At 33.4% G+C, this 17,954-nt stretch overlaps 2 protein-coding genes across 3 annotated transcripts in view; one reads left to right on the top strand and one right to left on the bottom strand.

Moving 5' to 3' along the window:
- Positions 1–58: 58 nt before the first annotated feature.
- Positions 59–3,570, bottom strand: LOC139522333 (ATP-dependent DNA helicase RecQ-like). Its single transcript, XM_071315867.1, has 2 exons — positions 3,044–3,570; positions 59–1,431 (listed from the first exon to the last, which is right to left on the bottom strand). Exons 1-2 carry the CDS (start codon positions 3,562–3,564, stop codon positions 318–320), a joined length of 1,635 nt encoding a protein of 544 aa, XP_071171968.1. The 5' UTR covers positions 3,565–3,570; the 3' UTR covers positions 59–317.
- A 5,580-nt stretch (positions 3,571–9,150) lies between these two features.
- Positions 9,151–17,954, top strand: part of LOC139523203 (zinc finger protein 423-like) — a 31,552-nt gene continuing 22,748 nt past the window's right edge. Inside the window, exons 1-3 of one of the 2 annotated variants that reach the window (XM_071317024.1) lie at positions 9,160–9,498; positions 9,815–9,856; positions 16,832–16,858. In XM_071317024.1, coding sequence (XP_071173125.1) covers positions 9,817–9,856; positions 16,832–16,858 — 67 coding nt within the window. In that variant the 5' untranslated portion in view covers positions 9,160–9,498; positions 9,815–9,816. Of the gene's footprint in view, positions 9,857–16,831; positions 16,859–17,954 lie in introns of both variants that reach the window. The other variant, XM_071317023.1, reaches the window with a different exon arrangement.

The following is a 17,954-nucleotide window of genomic DNA, read 5'->3' as shown; positions in this document are numbered from 1 at the left end:
TTAATTGCAATTATGAAGTTTCAGAAAATTAGAGAAATACATGTATTAAATAATTTGGATCAAGGAAAATCTTTTACAAACTGTGCTATACAAAATTTATAAATGACATTTGTTATTGTTACATAACTGAAACTCTTGCAATTACCAAATTTATATTTAGAAGTTACTGTACTACATGTACTAGTATGCAGTTAAATTTACATGTCTATATAGAACAAGGCATCAATTTGTCGAAGAGCTTACCGGTATATATTTCAGTCTTGTGTATCATATACATCACTGTACATGTAACAACTTTAATTTAAAATGTAGTAAAGTTAATCTTTAACTTCTGCAATGAGTTCAAGAATATCTCCTGCCAGGTTATGATCTATAAGTCCAAGAGACACAATGTCGTCTTCGCTGAAAATGAAGTCTGCATTTTCTACAACGGTTTCAATCATAGAACTATTAAAAAGAAGATGTCGTCCTTTTTGTTCTTCAACAAGGATTTCGTAAAAATCAAGTAAGTTTTCCCTCACTGCTTCATTAAGAAAACCACAAAATTGTCCAAGCAAGAAGTCGTCTTCTCTTGAGAATAAGTCATTGGAACTGTTTTCATCATGAAAGCTGAAGCAGTTTCCACATTCACAATTGACTTTACAGTTACTGCAGCAGCGACACAATGATGTTGGTTGACTTGATCTTGTCCCTGATGATGGTGATGCAATGTCGTCTAATTTAAAATGAGATGTCAGCTGCATACGCAAGCATTTTGTGGTTGTACAGAAGTCACGCACTGATTCCTTGCAGCGATTTTTAGCTATGTCATAACCGGAATAATATACACATGAAACTGATTCTCTACCGTCTCTACCAGCTCTCCCACTTTCCTGAGAATATTGTTCCAGACCTCGAGGTGCACCCCAGTGTATAACACGTTCAATATCAGGAATGTCCACACCCATACCAAATGCGATTGTAGCAAATATAACTCGCAAATTAGTGTCATAAGTTGGAAATTGGGACAAAACATGGGTCTTGTTTGTGTCTGCAGTTGAGCGGTGAAACATTGCAACCATTCTTTTCTCAAGATCATTACCTTGTTCTATTTCATTACAGAAATGTTCATATAAATCAGCACAAGACATTATGTTTCTGCAGTAAATAATTGTTTTTTTGGAACTTTTACCATTTGTCTTTAAATCATTAAGAAGCCAATTTAGTTCTTCTTTCTTCTTGTTGGATTTCTGCATATGATATATCACATTTGGTCTGTCAGGGAGAAGTGATACTGTGCGTGTGTCATTTCGTATCATTTGGAGTTTTTTCATTATTTCCATTCTCATAGTTTGTGTTGCTGTTGCAGTAAGCGCCACAAAAGCTGTTTTTTCAGGAAAAACTGATCTCAGTTCATTTAGTCGGTCATATTCTTTTCTAAATTCACCACCCCTGAAATAAAGAGTACATCTAAACTTAAAATATGTCAAGTTAATAAACTACTGGTAATGTTATCTATTTTAAAATAATCAATTCAACATAATTTAAAACTCAGGATATTGTTTTTTTTAAGCAACTGACATGTGGCATGGGCTTTGTTCATTGTTGAAGGCTGTACGGTGACCTATAGTTGTAACTTGTTAATGTCTGTGTCATTTTGGTCTCTTGTGGACAGTTGTCTTATTGGCTATCATACCACATCTCCTTTTTTATAAATACATGTACATGTATGCAAGGACTTATATTATATACGTCCCTGATGTATGGCATTACAATGTATATATTTTAACTTTTATTAATTTTATTCAAAAGCCGAAAGCATATTGATTATAGTTTATTTATACATTTTATCAAGGAATTGTATATACAAATATTATTCCTTGATTTTATGCTGGAAAAAATCAATCTATCATGTCTATTTGAATGAAATAAATCAATTAATGATTATACATTTATACAAAGTCTATAAAATCATTGTGTACATCTTTAAATTCAGAAATTCTTGCAAGATTGTTATTATTTATTGGCATAATGTGACTACATAGATATAGGAAGATGTGGTGTGAGTGCCAATGAGACAACATGCATGTTCTCTATACTTAAGACTGCAATATAAATAAGAACTTTCATTCTGATACCAAAATCATATATTTACTGCAGCTTTCCTCCAAATCGCATTAATTAAACTATTTAAATTTAATAGTTCTTCAAAATTACAGTAATAAATACATGTAAAAATAAATTTACAGTTAGTATAGTATTATCATGTGCATATTCGATATTATAATTTATATATAAAACAATAACTATTAGTTTAAAATTAATTAAAAGAAAAATAATTATTTTTGAAAAGATATTTTTATATAATGTCACTGTATTTATAGGACTGATCTAATCGTGTCTAAAAGTTTAAAGAGGAACCCAACAATATGTCCTTATAGTCACATTTGTAATAAAAAAAAGGGGGTTCATGTATGTATGTATGTACTGGTAAATGCCTCCGATATCCAAAGAACCCCTCGAAAGCTGCGAGGGTACAGTGGCATCCATGTACACTCCCTATAGGGATTAATGGAGATGTGTCACTAACATATATTTATACAACAATTATTTTTAAAGGTCAATTCAATCCCCACCCAACACAAAGGGAGTGCTAGGACACCGGGAAGTCTGTTATTATGGTGGAGGAAGCCGAAGTACTCAGAGAAAACCACCGGGCCACTCGGTGGAAACAAACAAACCAGAGAGATATCAGACGATTGATCTCCAGGTCAAAGTAGCGGACAACTTTGACCAACCGAGGCCCCCAAAGTACCCAAGCTAGTTTAAACTCCGGTCTGGGTACCAGAGATGTGTGTGAGAGCGTGAAAATTACCCTTCTGATGTACTGATATTTTTAGCACCCGGAGTGAGAATCGAACTCGAGACCTTCAGCACTGTAGCCATCGGTCTTAACCACTAGACCACGAACTCACAACTAAACTAACAAGACCCCCCCTTTTTACCCTTGAGGCGATTATAACTGCTATAAAACAATTAATAAGAGATTGTATATAAGACTTACCATTCAGTTATACAATGTGCTTCATCAATGACAACTGCCTTTACACGATCATGGAAAACACCTGAGGTCAGATTCTTCCTCCACATACCAGATGTCAATGCAGCCTCTGGCGAGGAAAATACGATTGAGAATTGTCCTTCAGATATTTTCTGACCAACACCTTTATCTTTCTGAATTTCACCAACCACAACAGATGTTATTGACAGTTTTTCCAGCTTTTGAACTTGATCCAGCATCAATGCTTGTAGTGGTGAAATGACAACAATAGACGATTTCTCTCCAGTCAAGGCCTCAAATATCTCGGGCAGATAAAAATAAATACTGGACTTTCCGTAACCCGTCGGCAGAGTAACGAATGTATCATTAAATTGGACAATTGCTTTTATAGATTCTTCCTGTTTATCTTTAAACTTGAAGTCATATTTATCTTCTATCATTCGAAGGCATTGGTCGACGTCCATTTTGAAATTTGTAAACAAGCGGTATTTACTACGGAAGTAATCATTGCGCATATTCGCCATGGGATAGACTCTGATTGGTCTGTACAATTTGTACAGGGCTGACGCGACCAATGATCAGTCTGCCTTCAAGCCCTCGAGAAAAGTAGTGGATAGAGGGCGCTGAATTATTCGAGTTATTGTGATGCTGGTTAAATTGGCGCTAAATAAATATTCTTACTCCTATTGCTTCATGTAAAAAAAAATGTATAGAATAAAATTCGACTACAGTTCAGAATAAAAAAATAGTGAATATGCAAAAGCCAGGTAATATGTTAATGATAAAGTGTGTATAAATTTTCGTAAACGAAGTTACCCGTATACTTCCCCAAGAATTACATTTGAGCGCAAAGTTCTGTAATTGTGTGATATGGTTTTGGGTTTATGTAACATAATTTAGACTGGGATCCTGGCTAATCTTGACCTTACGACGCGCAGCTAGATTGGGCCGGATCCCAGTCTAATGTAACATCGTAGAACTCAGGGTAACGGAATTTTTTGCGTTGCTATTAGATCATTGAGGCCATCTATTTTTATTGCGGGTTCCACATATTTAAATCGGAATTATAGAAAAATGGAATGTTGTGAGCAGAATCAAAACAGAAATGATGAACACTGCAACATTTCCAGAAAAATATAAATAGGATGGAGGATCTGTGTATTCACATTATTTGTAAAACTCTCCTTATTCATGTGAAGCGTGTGCTTTACATCGAGGCTTATTCTTTACATCGAGGCTTATCAAGTTATGCTAATCATTGACGCCACAGTACTTCAACCAATCAGACAATGTTTATTTGGGGCATTCGATCGATTTTAACTCAGATTTTGGAATATTTCAATCGAAATTATAGAAAAATGGAATGTTGCTGGTACATATAAAATAGAAAATGATGAATACTTTTAGCTAAAGATAATTTGGATGGGGGTTCTGTGTATTCACATTATTTGCACAACTCTCCTTACTGATGCCATATTTTGGAATTTCCGTGACCTAAATGGTTCGCGAAAATTAATATTTTTATATATAGTATAGTAACTAGTATGCATGTGTTTGACTATACTAACTATACAGTTATGTTTGTAATGATTGTCATGTTTGTCTTTGTAACAATCCAATATCTGGATTTTACACCAATAAAATGATTTCATTTGATTTGATTTTATAACTGATACATTTGTGAAGTGTGGGAAATATTCAACACTTTCACATCTTTTATGAATGATTTGATGACCTCTACCCGATTTGATGACCTCTACCCAAATTTATATCAAACATCATCCAGAAAAACTGCATTCGAAATTGGTTTATATACTCTTGGTGTCCACTCGAATGTAACAAATTTATATTAGCTGAATAATCTTTTCAAAGCAGGCTTTTTATATATTTGAACAATTGTGAAAGCTATGATTCAATATTATTATACTAGATTAAAACAAATTAGGTAACATATCCACTGCTAGATAGCGTGATTCCAACTTACCATCTGATGGCAGAAAGCCGTCACGATGTGCTACTTTAGTGGTAATATCTAAAGCAATTTAGTCTAGCTGCTTACCCAGTGAACAATCAAAATCTTCTATAGATTTAAATATTAAGTTTATTATTCTTTGTAGAAGAATGTGAACAGAAATTACAATAAACTATATGATAAGTTACTTTATCAAAGTAAATGGCTGTGGAAATTTAGACTGTCAACCACAGCAGGAAAGAATAACAAAGTGTGTCTGTCAAAACACCGTCTAAAAGTTGAAAAGGTAATAATCCGAGTATTCCTCGATGCGATATAACATATTCCTGATGCTCAAGCTCTGAAGTTGAAGATGAATTTCACTAGTTTTCTTCCTAATTTTCCTTATTGGATTTGTGTTTTACTCTCAGAGCATACAGACAGGATGTCTAAGAGGCTGCATCCAAAATGTAGTAAAATGTCATCTGGGGCACCTGCCCTTGATGTACTCTTGCATTTGGAAACTATTTTAGTATGTTTGTCCATTTGCATCAGCCACAAGCATTTGTGTATAATTTTTTTTTATGCAAATAAGTTACAATATGATGCTCCTCCATTTTCATTGCCGTGGTTCGTTGAAAACACGGGTGGTGGAATATAGAAATAGCGGAGGTGGCAGCATATGAAAATTATTATCATTGGAAAATCGTATGGATAAGGGAAAACGTGAAAATAGCTATTTTTCAGGAACAATTAGTATAGAAAAAAATAACTGAAAAAGGGGTATATTTCCCAACTATCTGGTGCATGAAAGCGCTCCTTTACTTTTTTTTAACTATAAAAATTAAGATATGTTGTGATTTCAAATGATAAAAAAAAAAATCATCAGGGTTTAAATGACTTCGATATAAGCAATTATAGGTCACCGTACGACCTTCAACAATAAGAAAACCCATACCTTATAGTTAGCAATAAAAGACCATGACATGGAAAATGTAAAACTTTGCAAACGAGAAAATAATGGCATAATTTATAACAATACACCGGCAACCACTAACGTTAAAAACGCCATGCGCTTAACTTATAACAGACATGCAAATACAGAATGAAGCGAGGTTGTAGTTTAGTTGCTGTTGTTGGTTTATATCTGTCATATTTGTTTTTCGTAAATTGTTTTGTTATAATTCAGGCCGTTATTTTTTTTTCATTTGAATTGTTTCATATTTTCGTGTGTTAAAGTATTCTTTTATTATTACTTTTACGGTTTATATTATAGTCTGTTTTAGGTGATATCCATTTGAAGTGACTCTGTACTTTTACATCCAGCCATTGTGTTATTGTTCTATGATCCATTCGTTTGATGTGTTTGAACATTTGATTTTGCCTTTTGATTTGTGACTTCCCTTTTTGAATTTTCCTCGGAGTTCAGTATTTTTGTGTTTTTACTTTTTATATTCTTGTGTTTCATATTTGCTTATGTGCTTTGTATGTATGACTTTTGTGTTTCTTTGATACATATGACGTGGCTCTGTACTTGTATTTTCCGTCATTGTGTTATTGTGCTATTGTAACATTTTTTATTCTTGTCTCTCATTTTTGCCAATGTGCTTTGTCTATATGCCTTTTTGTGTTTCTTTGATACATGTATACATGACGTTTTTCTGTATTTATACATCTCGTCGTTGTATGAAGAAATATTTTGTATCTTTCTATATAAATATTGCCAGAACGGCTTCGAGTGGGATTCCGTCTTTGGGAACTATTCACAATGCGGGGTACTAGCTCTTTATTCACACACAAGTCGGCAGTTCAATACAGTAAACATAAACAAAGTGGAAAAGTCCAAATTCATTTAATTAAGTCCAAATATAAAGTATCAGTGTTACAACTTAGTTAATTTAAACCAAAAACAATGTATATGAATGCGATGGAAAATCCGAACGCAGTTCATGTGCTCTCGTTGGCATATCCAAACGGAGTCCTTGTATATAAATTTATCTTTCTTTAAATACCAAATAAAGTTGCTATTACAACACAGTTTGTAATGGTCATTTCGTCAACAGAATTTAGATAACAGATTGATTACGTTTATCAAAGAGAGTTACGATAGGTGATCAATCTATCGGAGCATTAAATTATGTGTGTATTTGATATGACCGTATAAAAGTCGCATATAACGAACTTGTAAGATGTTTGCATTAGCTTAGAGTTTAAAAGGTTATTGACAAATAGAAATTTATAATCTTACATGTTTCAGATGTAAACAAATATTTCGGACATGTAAATTCATAGCGACTTTCGAGATCATTCTTAGTATTGAATAAATTAAATATGCATGCTTTATACGAAATGTACATAATAGAAATCAATATAATTAGACAGTTTGAAATATAAAATTTAGTACCAAAATAATGTGTGACAGTTGTGTTATTGTGCCATGGTAAATTTTTGTATTCGTGTCTCTAATCTTTGCTTAAGTGCTTTGTCAATAAGCCATTCTGTGCTTCTTTGTTCCATATTTGGTTTTTTCTATAGTGATTTAAAGATTAGAACACAATGTTGACTGCTGTGTCCTATTTTTGACATTTTTACCAATCATGTCTTTTTGTTTTGTTTACACATCATTGTCAATATAATGTGACTGTCATACAAGTGAGAGGTTTCGCTAGATGTAAAACCAGGAAATAAGATCATGCCTGTACCAAGTCAGAAATATGACAGTTGTTATCCATTCGTTTGATGTGTTTAAGCTTTTGATTTTGCAATTTATTTAATTAGGGGCTAACTTTCCGGTTTTAATTATCATCGGAGTTCAGTATTTTTGTGATTTTACTTTCATGCATGGCAAAACGAAAATTTTCAATAGAAACCATACATCATTTAAAAGAAAACACAAAGTTGACTACAACACATAACGAAATAAACTAATAATTATTACAAATGGTAAGTAAAAAAGACAACGATATTAGATAGGAATATCCATTAGCTCTTTTGCAATCGAAATGCAGATTTCACGGATTGTGTTTCCTTTTTTTTCGTGGCATTTTTTGATCGGAGTTTTACGACAAATCTCACTGAACATAAAAGTAAACAAGTACTGGGATCTTTTGTTTATGTGGACTATTAATAACGTGACACTCTCTAAATATATGACGAGAATTTCATTTGTGTACATGACGTTTTATATTTCATATATTTTAAAAGTGTAATGAAAATCAGGTTTTGGACATTGAAGAAAATTGAAAAATGTCGACACTCGTTATGGCGGAAAAAGGAAAAAGTGGGAATAGAGGGAATGAACCAGGTTCACCTTTTTCCGCCATAACGAGTGTCGACATTTTTCAATTTTCTTCAATGTCCAAAACCTGATTTTCATTACACTGGTCAATTAACAGTTGATTAAAAAATGTTTGTACAGTATAATCCTTTGTTTGCACAAGTTTTCCTTCTATTCCCACATGAAATTTTACCTTTTCTTACCAGATTTATAAAAAGTGGGAATAGAGGGAATGAACCGTATATCAGTACAACATGATAAGAACGAACTATACAAATCAGTTGAAAAAGTCTTTACTCATCAGATTGACTATATTAGCTTATCATCTAGTTAGTTCAAGTTATTTTAATAGTATTCTTCAGGTACTGATTGTTATCAAAATTATCTTAGTGAGTACTACCTTATATTGTTGGTACGGTTTAATAGCTCAATCTGTGAAAAATCCAGGGTGTGCTTGAAAATGTGCGCCCGATGATTGATGCCTTTTTGCAGCGGAGCTGGTAAAGTAGCGTCTGCGAGTATATTTGTATATTTTACAGGAGCCGAGAAAAGAGCCGTTGCCTAAATCTTATTACAAAAAAAACCCCAATTGCACGCGGTACCAATAGGCATTTGGTGATCTACAATCATGTCTAGAAAGTTATAATCAAATTATATATAAATCATTATTAAGTTTGAAACAATATACCTATTATTAAAATTATAGTAAATGATTTATATAACCTCAGTCTTAAAATGTAGGGTTAACTGTGGGAGCCTTTAAAAAAAAAATTAATAAACAGGGGGTGAGCCACATCTTGTAAATTCCATAGTAACATTTTATACATTCCTAACGCAAGGGGAGGAACTCTCGTGTTCCCGCGGAAACCATTCGTAGTCTCTCTCTCATGATCGTGTCGTCTACAGGCGAAGTCATGCAGTACAGACAAACAATACAAGACAGATTATTTGAAACCTGACTGGAAGTCCCACTGGGAATTGTTCATCGACAAAACAGCATGAAACGTCTCCCTGAGGAAAACGTTCAATACTTAAGTGTTATTAATGAATACACCCTTCTCGACAATAATTTACCTGGCGCAAACCATTGGTCGATATCGGAGGCAGCTTGGCACAGCTGTTTATTGAACACGAATCTAAAAAGAAACTCTCAGCGGGGAGCACCCCTGGGGATTTCTCTGCTACAAAGCAATTCAATATTTATACACTGACGTAGCCAATCTCCACATGGCATGCTTTTAACTTACTGAAATAACATTTATAACTCAGTTGTGTATAATTTTAGGTTTATAGAGAGATGAGATTATAAAATGTTAAAAGTTTGATTTTTCAATAAGGAAATTTTATGATGCATTTAAAATTGACAGGATATTATTGTGATGAACTTTTTCTACAACAAGACAATAAAGAGAAAATAAAATTAGTTTAATGTGATCTTGTTCACTGAGAATTATTATACTAGAATTTTTCTACACAGTCACAAGGACATATAAAAAAAAGTTTAAGAAAAAATATTTGTCAAGATATACTGTTTTCTGCATTCCAGAGATGTCGAGAAGAAAACAAGCAAGACCAAGATCTTTTAAAAGTAAGTGGGTTTTAATAAGTACAATTTTAGGTGTGTAATGTATGTCAGCATGAATACCATGTGCCAAACTGTTATACATATATATATACTTTTGAATATGATTAGAAATACAAGACACAGACCAACTGTCAAAGATATTCTATTTCATTTAAAAGTGTTTCATGTCTTCACAAATTAATCCAGTTGTTTTAATAGAGTTATTTCTTTTGCACATTTATAGTAAATGTAATGTAAGTATTTAATTGGTATAACATTTCCCCCCTTTTTTATGTCAATTTAGGGATTGGGATGAAGGGGGAAATACCTGATGCAATAAACATGATAAAGTCACACAAACAGAATGTAGGTAGAAAGGGGTATATATATGCACCATACTTATATGTCTAATGGATTTACTTTTTTCATGCTTAACAGTGTTCTAGGATTTTTTTGGCACCTTGACTTACCAAGGGTAAGATCAATAAAAAAATTACTTACCCGTTTATGTCCCGATTTAAGCACCATTTATCAATCCGGATTTTCCGATTTTACCGACACCGTGACCGACTTTTAGAATGATAGGAGAAGAATGTGGTCTCTTTTGTGCTTGATTACACCTAGTAAACGAGTGCTTGAATAAAAGCGCCGATAGACATCGACAAAATCTTCGATCTTTTATCAAAGTTTTTTCTCGTGATTTAATAAAAATAAAAAGCAGATAGAGGACCGGAAAATTTCAAGAGTTTTTTGGCTTCCCCGAACTTGAAAATTGACTTACCACCGGGTGACAAAGGCTAAAAAATGACTTACCTGTTGTCCTAATCCACTTACCCCGGGTAACGGGTAATGGGAATCCTAGAACACTGCTTAATCATTATTAAGGTTTGACAATTTTTATGGGAGTTATGGGACCTTGACTATTTTTTTTAAGCATTGTAACAACTATACCTTGATGAAGTACCACTCCAGAGAAACCTCTCATTTACTTTATTAGGTGCATTGTTTTCCCCGCATGTGAAGTTGACCATATTGTATAACCATTTTGATCTAACATTTTTAAAGGTAAAAAAATGTACAGGACTTTGACCTTTTTTAGCACACCTATAGTGAGCTTTTCTCATCACTTGAGGTCCGTCATCTGTTAACTCTTTTGGGTTGCTGACCCTGAATTGATAATTTAAGAAAATTTTGCAGTTTTTTGTTATTATTTTGAACATTTTTATATAGATAGTGATAAACTCAAACTCTAAACAGCAATAATATTCAGCAAAGTAAGATCTATTAATAAGGTATCATGACCAAAATTGTAAATTGACCCCTTAAAGTTTAAAATGTGTCTGATGATAATGCTTGCCAACCAACATAGCTGACATGGCTTAACAAGAATATAGGGGTAAAATGCAGTTTTTGTAAGACTGTAATATTTTGCGGTCGTACAAATGTATGTTGATATCACGTTGTCGCCGTTGTAATAATCGTCTGTGTTGTCGGAAGACAGTTAGTTTCTAATAAGTAAATAGAAATCCATGAAATTTTTACACAAGGTTTATAACCTTAAAAGAAAGGTTGGGACTGATTTTGGGGATTATGGTGCCAACAGTTTAGGAATAAGGGGACAACAAAAAGTCCCATATAAGCATTAAAATAGTTTCCAGACAATAACTCTGAAATTATACCACAAGTTTCCATACTACAAAGGGATTGTCAGGATTGACTTTGGTGGGTTATGGCTTAAACCATTTAGGAATTGGGTGCAAAAAAGGGGGAAAACAAGGGTTTCCTGGTTAACGAACAATTAAGACAATTGTAAAGCAGTCTAAGGGAGGTAATCCAATCACATTTAAAGTACAATGTATTTAAATGGGTAATTATTGTTGCAAACTTCATTAGAAATTTGAATTGAGATTATGACCATATCTTAGGGTAAAAGGAGGTGAAAAAAAATTTGAGGGAGGGGTAAATAAGAAATTGTGGGAGGTGACAATTTTTTCTCATTTTAAATTTCAGAAATTGAAAAGAATTTTTTTCCCAAAAAGGGTGGGGGAGGGGGTTGGGTGGGTGTCAATTTCCAACAGCATAGTGTATTGCACTAAAGCAAAAAATTGAATATAAATTCAAATCATATAACCAATTCTAAGTTCTTTGACTACAGTTATTTTGTGTCAGAAACCTATTATGTGTCAAATATTTAATTACAATCCAAATTCAGACCTGTATCATCAAGTGCTTGTATTGTGTCCATTTTTGCCCCAACTGTTCAGGGTTGGACCTCTGTGTTTGTATCCAGCTGCGCTCAGCAAAGCAATTTTTTGGTTAATATCCCTGAATTACTAAAACATTTGGAGAAAATCTGACAAAGTATAAATGTTCATCTGGTAGATCTATCTGCCCATAAATTTTAAGACAGATCAGACAACCTGTTAACTTGCTGCCCCTGAATAAGTTATTTTAAGGATATTTCGCAGTTTTTGGTTATAATCTTAAATAATATTATGGATAGATTTAACTGTAGGCACCAATAATGTTCAAAAAAATAAGATCTTCAAAGAAGTCAATATGAACAAAATTTTAAATTGACTCCTTAATTAGTTATTGCTCTTTGAAGTCAAGGATAACGGGTTCTAAGATTAAAGTCTCCCCTGTACAGGAGCATCTGTTCTTGGAATCTTTATGAACATTGTCTCAGGTTCAGGAGCATTTCTAATTATAACCTTTTTAAATTAAGTCTCACAGGTACATTGTGAACAAGACCACTTCTAGTTTTTATCTTCACTAGATATAGTCTCACTGGAGCAGGGGTTCCCTTAATAAAATCTCACAGGTACAAGAGTTCATATGGTTGTAACCTTTTTGAATATACGGTATTCTCGAAAGTACAGGATTATTTCTAGTAGTATTTAAATCTCTCTAGATATAATCTCACTAGAGCAGGGGCATCAAATTGTTGCAATCTCTCTTATTATGGTCTCACACATTGAGGATCTCTTAATGTAACTTCTCTGCATTAAATGAATAGGGGCACCTGTAGGTGTGAAATATTTGAATATAGTCTCACAGGTTCAGGAATACATCTTGTGGTAACCTCTCTGAATATAAAGCCTAATAAGTACATAATTATATTTAGTTGTAATGTTTCTGAATATAGTCTCACTGGAGCACCAGCTGCACCTCTAGTTGCAATTGCTATGAAAATATTCTCACAGGTACAAAAACACCTAATTGACCTAATTGTTACCTCTCTGAGTATAATCTTACAGATATGGAATCATCTGTGGTTTAAACCTTTCTTAATATAGTCAGGCATGTACAGGAGTACCTCTTTTTTTGAATCTTTAAATATAGTTTCACAGGTACACTTAGTTGTAACCTCTTTTAATATATATCTATAGTTTTCTCTACATCTAGTTGTAATCTCACTGAATTTAGTCTCACTGGAACAGGAGCACCTCTAATTGTTACCTCTCTGAATAAAGTCTTGCAGGAACAGGAGCACAGGTCAGGTAGAAGATCATCTCAAGTTTTAACCTCTCTGAATTTAGTCCCAAAGATACCATGGGTACAGGGGCATCTGCTTGATTTTTTATGAATATTGTCTCACAGGTCCAGGAGCATCCCTAATTGTAACTTCTTTGAATTTGAATATGATCTCACAGTTACAGGACTACCTCTAGCTTCATAGATTCTGGGTTACTTCTCTGAATATACTTACTGGACTAGAGGCACATACAATGTATAATTGTTGCATGTACATGTATGAACATAGGAACATAAGTATATTTAGTTGTAATCTATCTGAATACAGTCTCACAGATATAGGGGCACCTTATGTTGTAACCTCTGTCTCCCATCATGCCCATGGGCAGGATCATCTATTGTTTGAATATAGTCTTACAGGTGCAGGAGCATTTCTATCTGGAATCTCTGAATATTGTATCAGGTTTATGAGCATTCCCAGTAATGTCTGAATGTGGTCTCAGATCTACAGGATCGCCTCTTGTCTTGCTAGTTGAATTTTGAATGGGAAGATGAGCAAATCTTGTTTTCACTTGAACATCTATTATCTCTTTTTTCTTTGCAGTATGCAAGACAGGGATTACGGCATATACTGTTTGAAATTTAGCTTTATATTTCTGAAAATAGAGGACCTGCATGTTTTAATTCATACCTTGTACATACAGATATCATATCATGCTAACTATATCTTTTGCACGTTAAATACACCCTTGTAGATTTCAAAAAAGAGCAGGCTAATGCCGCTTCAAGGCAGCACTCGCACCTGCAAAGTGGAAAGGGATTAATATAAGTTGCAAAACTTGTTTCCCAATCCACTATAAATAAATATGTTTAGACTAACTTATAAATGCGATGTAAGACGTTTCAGTCTGTCATATGCCCATTGTGGTTGACATCATTTTCATGGTTCTGAGACTGCTTGAAAAAAATGCATGGTTGTTTTATCATGTAGATTTTTCTCAATTATTATGAGCAATAGGAAAACTATATTTGGTATATTGTTTCTTTGCAATGGATACATGTCTGTCAGACAGGGTTAAATTTATGTGATAAGCTCCTTTTCTCAAATACTATAAGCATGATAAGCTTTAGATTTACTAAATGTGGTGTATGGAATGATTGTAAGCGGTATACATGTATATGTCGGTTTATCTAACTTGACATCATTTGTACATGTGGAGCAGGATCTGCTTACCCTTTCGGAGCACCTGAGATCACCATCAGTTTTTAGTGGGATTTGTGTTGCTTACTCTTAAGTTTTCTATGTTGTGTCTTGTGAACTATTACATGTCTCTTTGTCTTTTTCTTTTTTAGCCATGGTGTTGTCAGTTTAATTTCTATCTATGAGTTTGACTGTCTGTCTGGTATCTTTCAACCCTCTTTTATATGATTCATTGGTCAATGTTAGATTTGTTGTTGTTTTGTCTGTTTTACAAGTAGTCTATAAGCAAATTTCAGTAAAAAGTAAAAAAATAAAAGGAATTTTATTTGGTGTATGGAATGATTTCCATGATTTTAAGATGTACATATATGTCTGGCTGATATCATCTGACCTTGACCTCATTTTCCTGGCTCATTGGTCAATGTAAAGATTTTGTGTTTTGATGTGTTTAAAAAAAAAAAAAATAGTAAAAGGTTAGCTATATTTCATGTATGAAATAAAGTTGTACTTTTCTGTGTGGCAAGTATAATCTGACCTTGACCTCGTTGCCATGGTTAATTGATCAATGTTAAGAATATGTGTTTTGGTCTGTTTTTCAATTACTGTAAGCAATAGGTCAACTTTATTTGGTTTATGGAATAATTGTAAGGTCACTTAAAAATTAAGTGTACACATGGTAAATGTCTGTCTGACCTTGACCTCAATGTCATAGATCATTTAAAATGTTAAGTTTATGTAAGAGTTTTAGTATAACTAAATATAATAATATAAAAAAGAAGATGGGGTATGATTGCCAATGAGACAACTGTCCACAAGAGACCAAAATGACACAGACATTAACAACTATAGGTCACCGTACAGCCTTCAAAAATGAGCAAAGCTCATACCGCATAGTCAGCTATAAAAGGCCCCGATATGACAATTTAAAACAATTCAACCGAGAAAAACTTTTAGCATAAAACCAATGGCCAGTAAGCAGGTGAGACATTTCAGCATGTGTACCCTTGTTGTTTTTTGTTCATAACAAAAAATCTGACAAACCATTTTTTTTTTTATCTATTGTGGTTATAATGTATTTTTCCTTTAAAACATGATTATTAATAATTTGTTTAAGTTATTAACTCCAAATGTAAATTATGGTAAACCAACAAATCAGGTCTGTACCAGGGGATTGTATGATATTATCCCAACTTTCAACATTAATTACAAAATTATGAAAAAAAATTGGTTTGTGTCTATATGCTATAGAAACTTTCCAGCGATATCATTGTTGAGTATTGATTTTAAACAGTAGATCTCACAGGAGTTTTCCCTTGTGTCAGTAAAACACAGCGTAAACATAAAGAAAAACCCCATAGCTATTCTTGTATATGATTGACGTCCCGTGGTGTTCATTCAAATCCCTCACGACACTTTCTAATGACATGACTTCCATCAAAGTTTCCATGGTTACCATTATGTCTGGAAAATAATTGAGGAGGAAATATTTTATGGAATGAATTCTTTTATGAAATATATTTAGTGATTTAATTTTTACATGTAGGCAGATTTTTGAAGATAAAAAAGAATCCTTTTGATATATTTACTTTTTTTGCAAATGAAAGATTTATTCATTTTGACATGTTGATTGTCGTAAATATATTCATACTGTTATTATTAAAAAAGTATAGATTATTCATATTAGAAAGGTTCTGGAAAGATCATCTACCAGGAAAATGGTGGAAAATTTGGACTGTCACTGAAAGTTGAAAGTATATTGAATAGAGACATACATTGTTCTTGCGGCAGGAGCCCCATTGACCCCTCATAGGGTTTTAAACAAGGGTTCTGAACACTCAGAGAGCTTGAACTCTCCCAATAAATGGCAACAAATTTAGAGTCACTTGACTGAATTTTCAAATGTATTAATACATTTATACCACTGAGTCAAATAGATGCCTGCTAAAGAATGAGTTTTTCTACCAGAAAAAAGGTTTAGGAAACCATACATCTATACCCTGTCAAATCCTTCAAGATTAGAACTTTTTTGTCTTTCAGGGCAACATATTGTAAGAGATATACTAAGAAATCAAGTATTTTTTGTCCCTGCATCTGTCGGTCATGTCTGTCTTGTTCTGTAATTGTTTTCACATGTACAATGTTGACCAAATTTTTTATTCAAAGGTTTGTTTCAACAATATCAGTAATGAATGTTTGAAACCAGAGTTAAAAAAATCAAATTATCTGATATTAAGTGAGTTATGTCCCTTGTTCTTTTCCCTTGAAAATTTGAAATATTTGAAATAATGAACCAATATTTATCAAAGTGTTATTTTTTACAGGAGATGATGAAGAAGACCAAGAGACAGGTAATTCTCTCGTAACTTTAAGTAACACCTTTTTATACGACCCCAACAAAAATTTTGGATTGTATAATGGTAGTATGTCGTTGTCATCTGCATCGTCTGAAGACACATTGGTTTCCGGATAATTACTTTAGTTTAAGTAAATAGATCTTTATGAAATTTTTTCAGAAGGTTCAATACCACAATAGGAAGGTTGGGATCGATTTGTGGGATTATGGTCCCAACTGTTTAGGAATTAGGGCCCAAAAGGGGCCCAAAACAAGCATTTTTCTAGTTTCAGGATAATAACTTTTGTACAAGTATTTCAATTGCTCTGAAATTATAACGCAATGTTTAAAACTGCAATCAGAAGGTTTGGATTAATTTAAGGGGTTATGGGGCCAAAGTTAAGAAATTAAGGGCCAAACAGGGGCCAAAACAAGCATTTTTCTAGTTTCCAGACAATAACTTGTGTGTAATTGTATGGATCTCTCTGAAATTGTACCACAATGTACCATATAACAAAGGGGAGGCTGGATTTAAGTTGTGGATTAATTGCCCGAAATATGTAGGAATTAGGGGCCAAAAAAGGGCCAAAAAGAAGCATGTTTCTATTTTCCAAACAATCATGACAATAACTTGTGTTTAAGTGTACGGATCTCTCTGAAATTGTACTACACGGTTCAATACCACAAAAGAAAGCATGGGATTGAGTTCACGGGTTATTGCTCCAAGGGGTGTTTCAATAAGTTGTGAGGGGGGTTGTTTACCTTTTTTTTAAGGGATTCCTTTTTTTCAGAATTTTTCAAATTTCGAATTTTGAAAAGTTTTACGAAGAAATTTCCAATTGCACAGTATTGTGCAATAGTTTTGTTAGATCTTTGACCACATTAATTATGTGACAAAAACCTTTTTTATGTCAAAAATTTGATCACAATCCAAATTCAGACAATATCAAGCTTGAATATTGTGACCAAATTTGCCCCAACTGTTCAGGGTTCGACCACTGGGGTCGAATAAAGCTACGCCCTGCGGAGCACCTGGTGTCATTGGTTACAATATCAGATTCACAGTTTACCTAAGTTGGAAACACAACTAATGGTTTCACCACCAAACATTA

Source organism: Mytilus edulis, chromosome 5, assembly GCF_963676685.1.
Source record: "Mytilus edulis chromosome 5, xbMytEdul2.2, whole genome shotgun sequence".
Taxonomy (NCBI): Eukaryota; Metazoa; Mollusca; class Bivalvia; order Mytilida; family Mytilidae; genus Mytilus; species Mytilus edulis.
This window is presented reverse-complemented; position numbering and strand designations above follow the sequence as displayed.

Coding starts and splice junctions, on each gene's coding strand:
- LOC139522333 (XM_071315867.1), bottom strand. CDS start 3,564: ATGGCGAATATGCGCAATGATTACTTCCGTAGTAAATACCGCTTGTTT. Junction 1,432..3,043: donor GCACATTGTATAACTGAATG/GTAAGTCTTATA, acceptor TCTTTATTTCAG/GGGTGGTGAATTTAGAAAAG.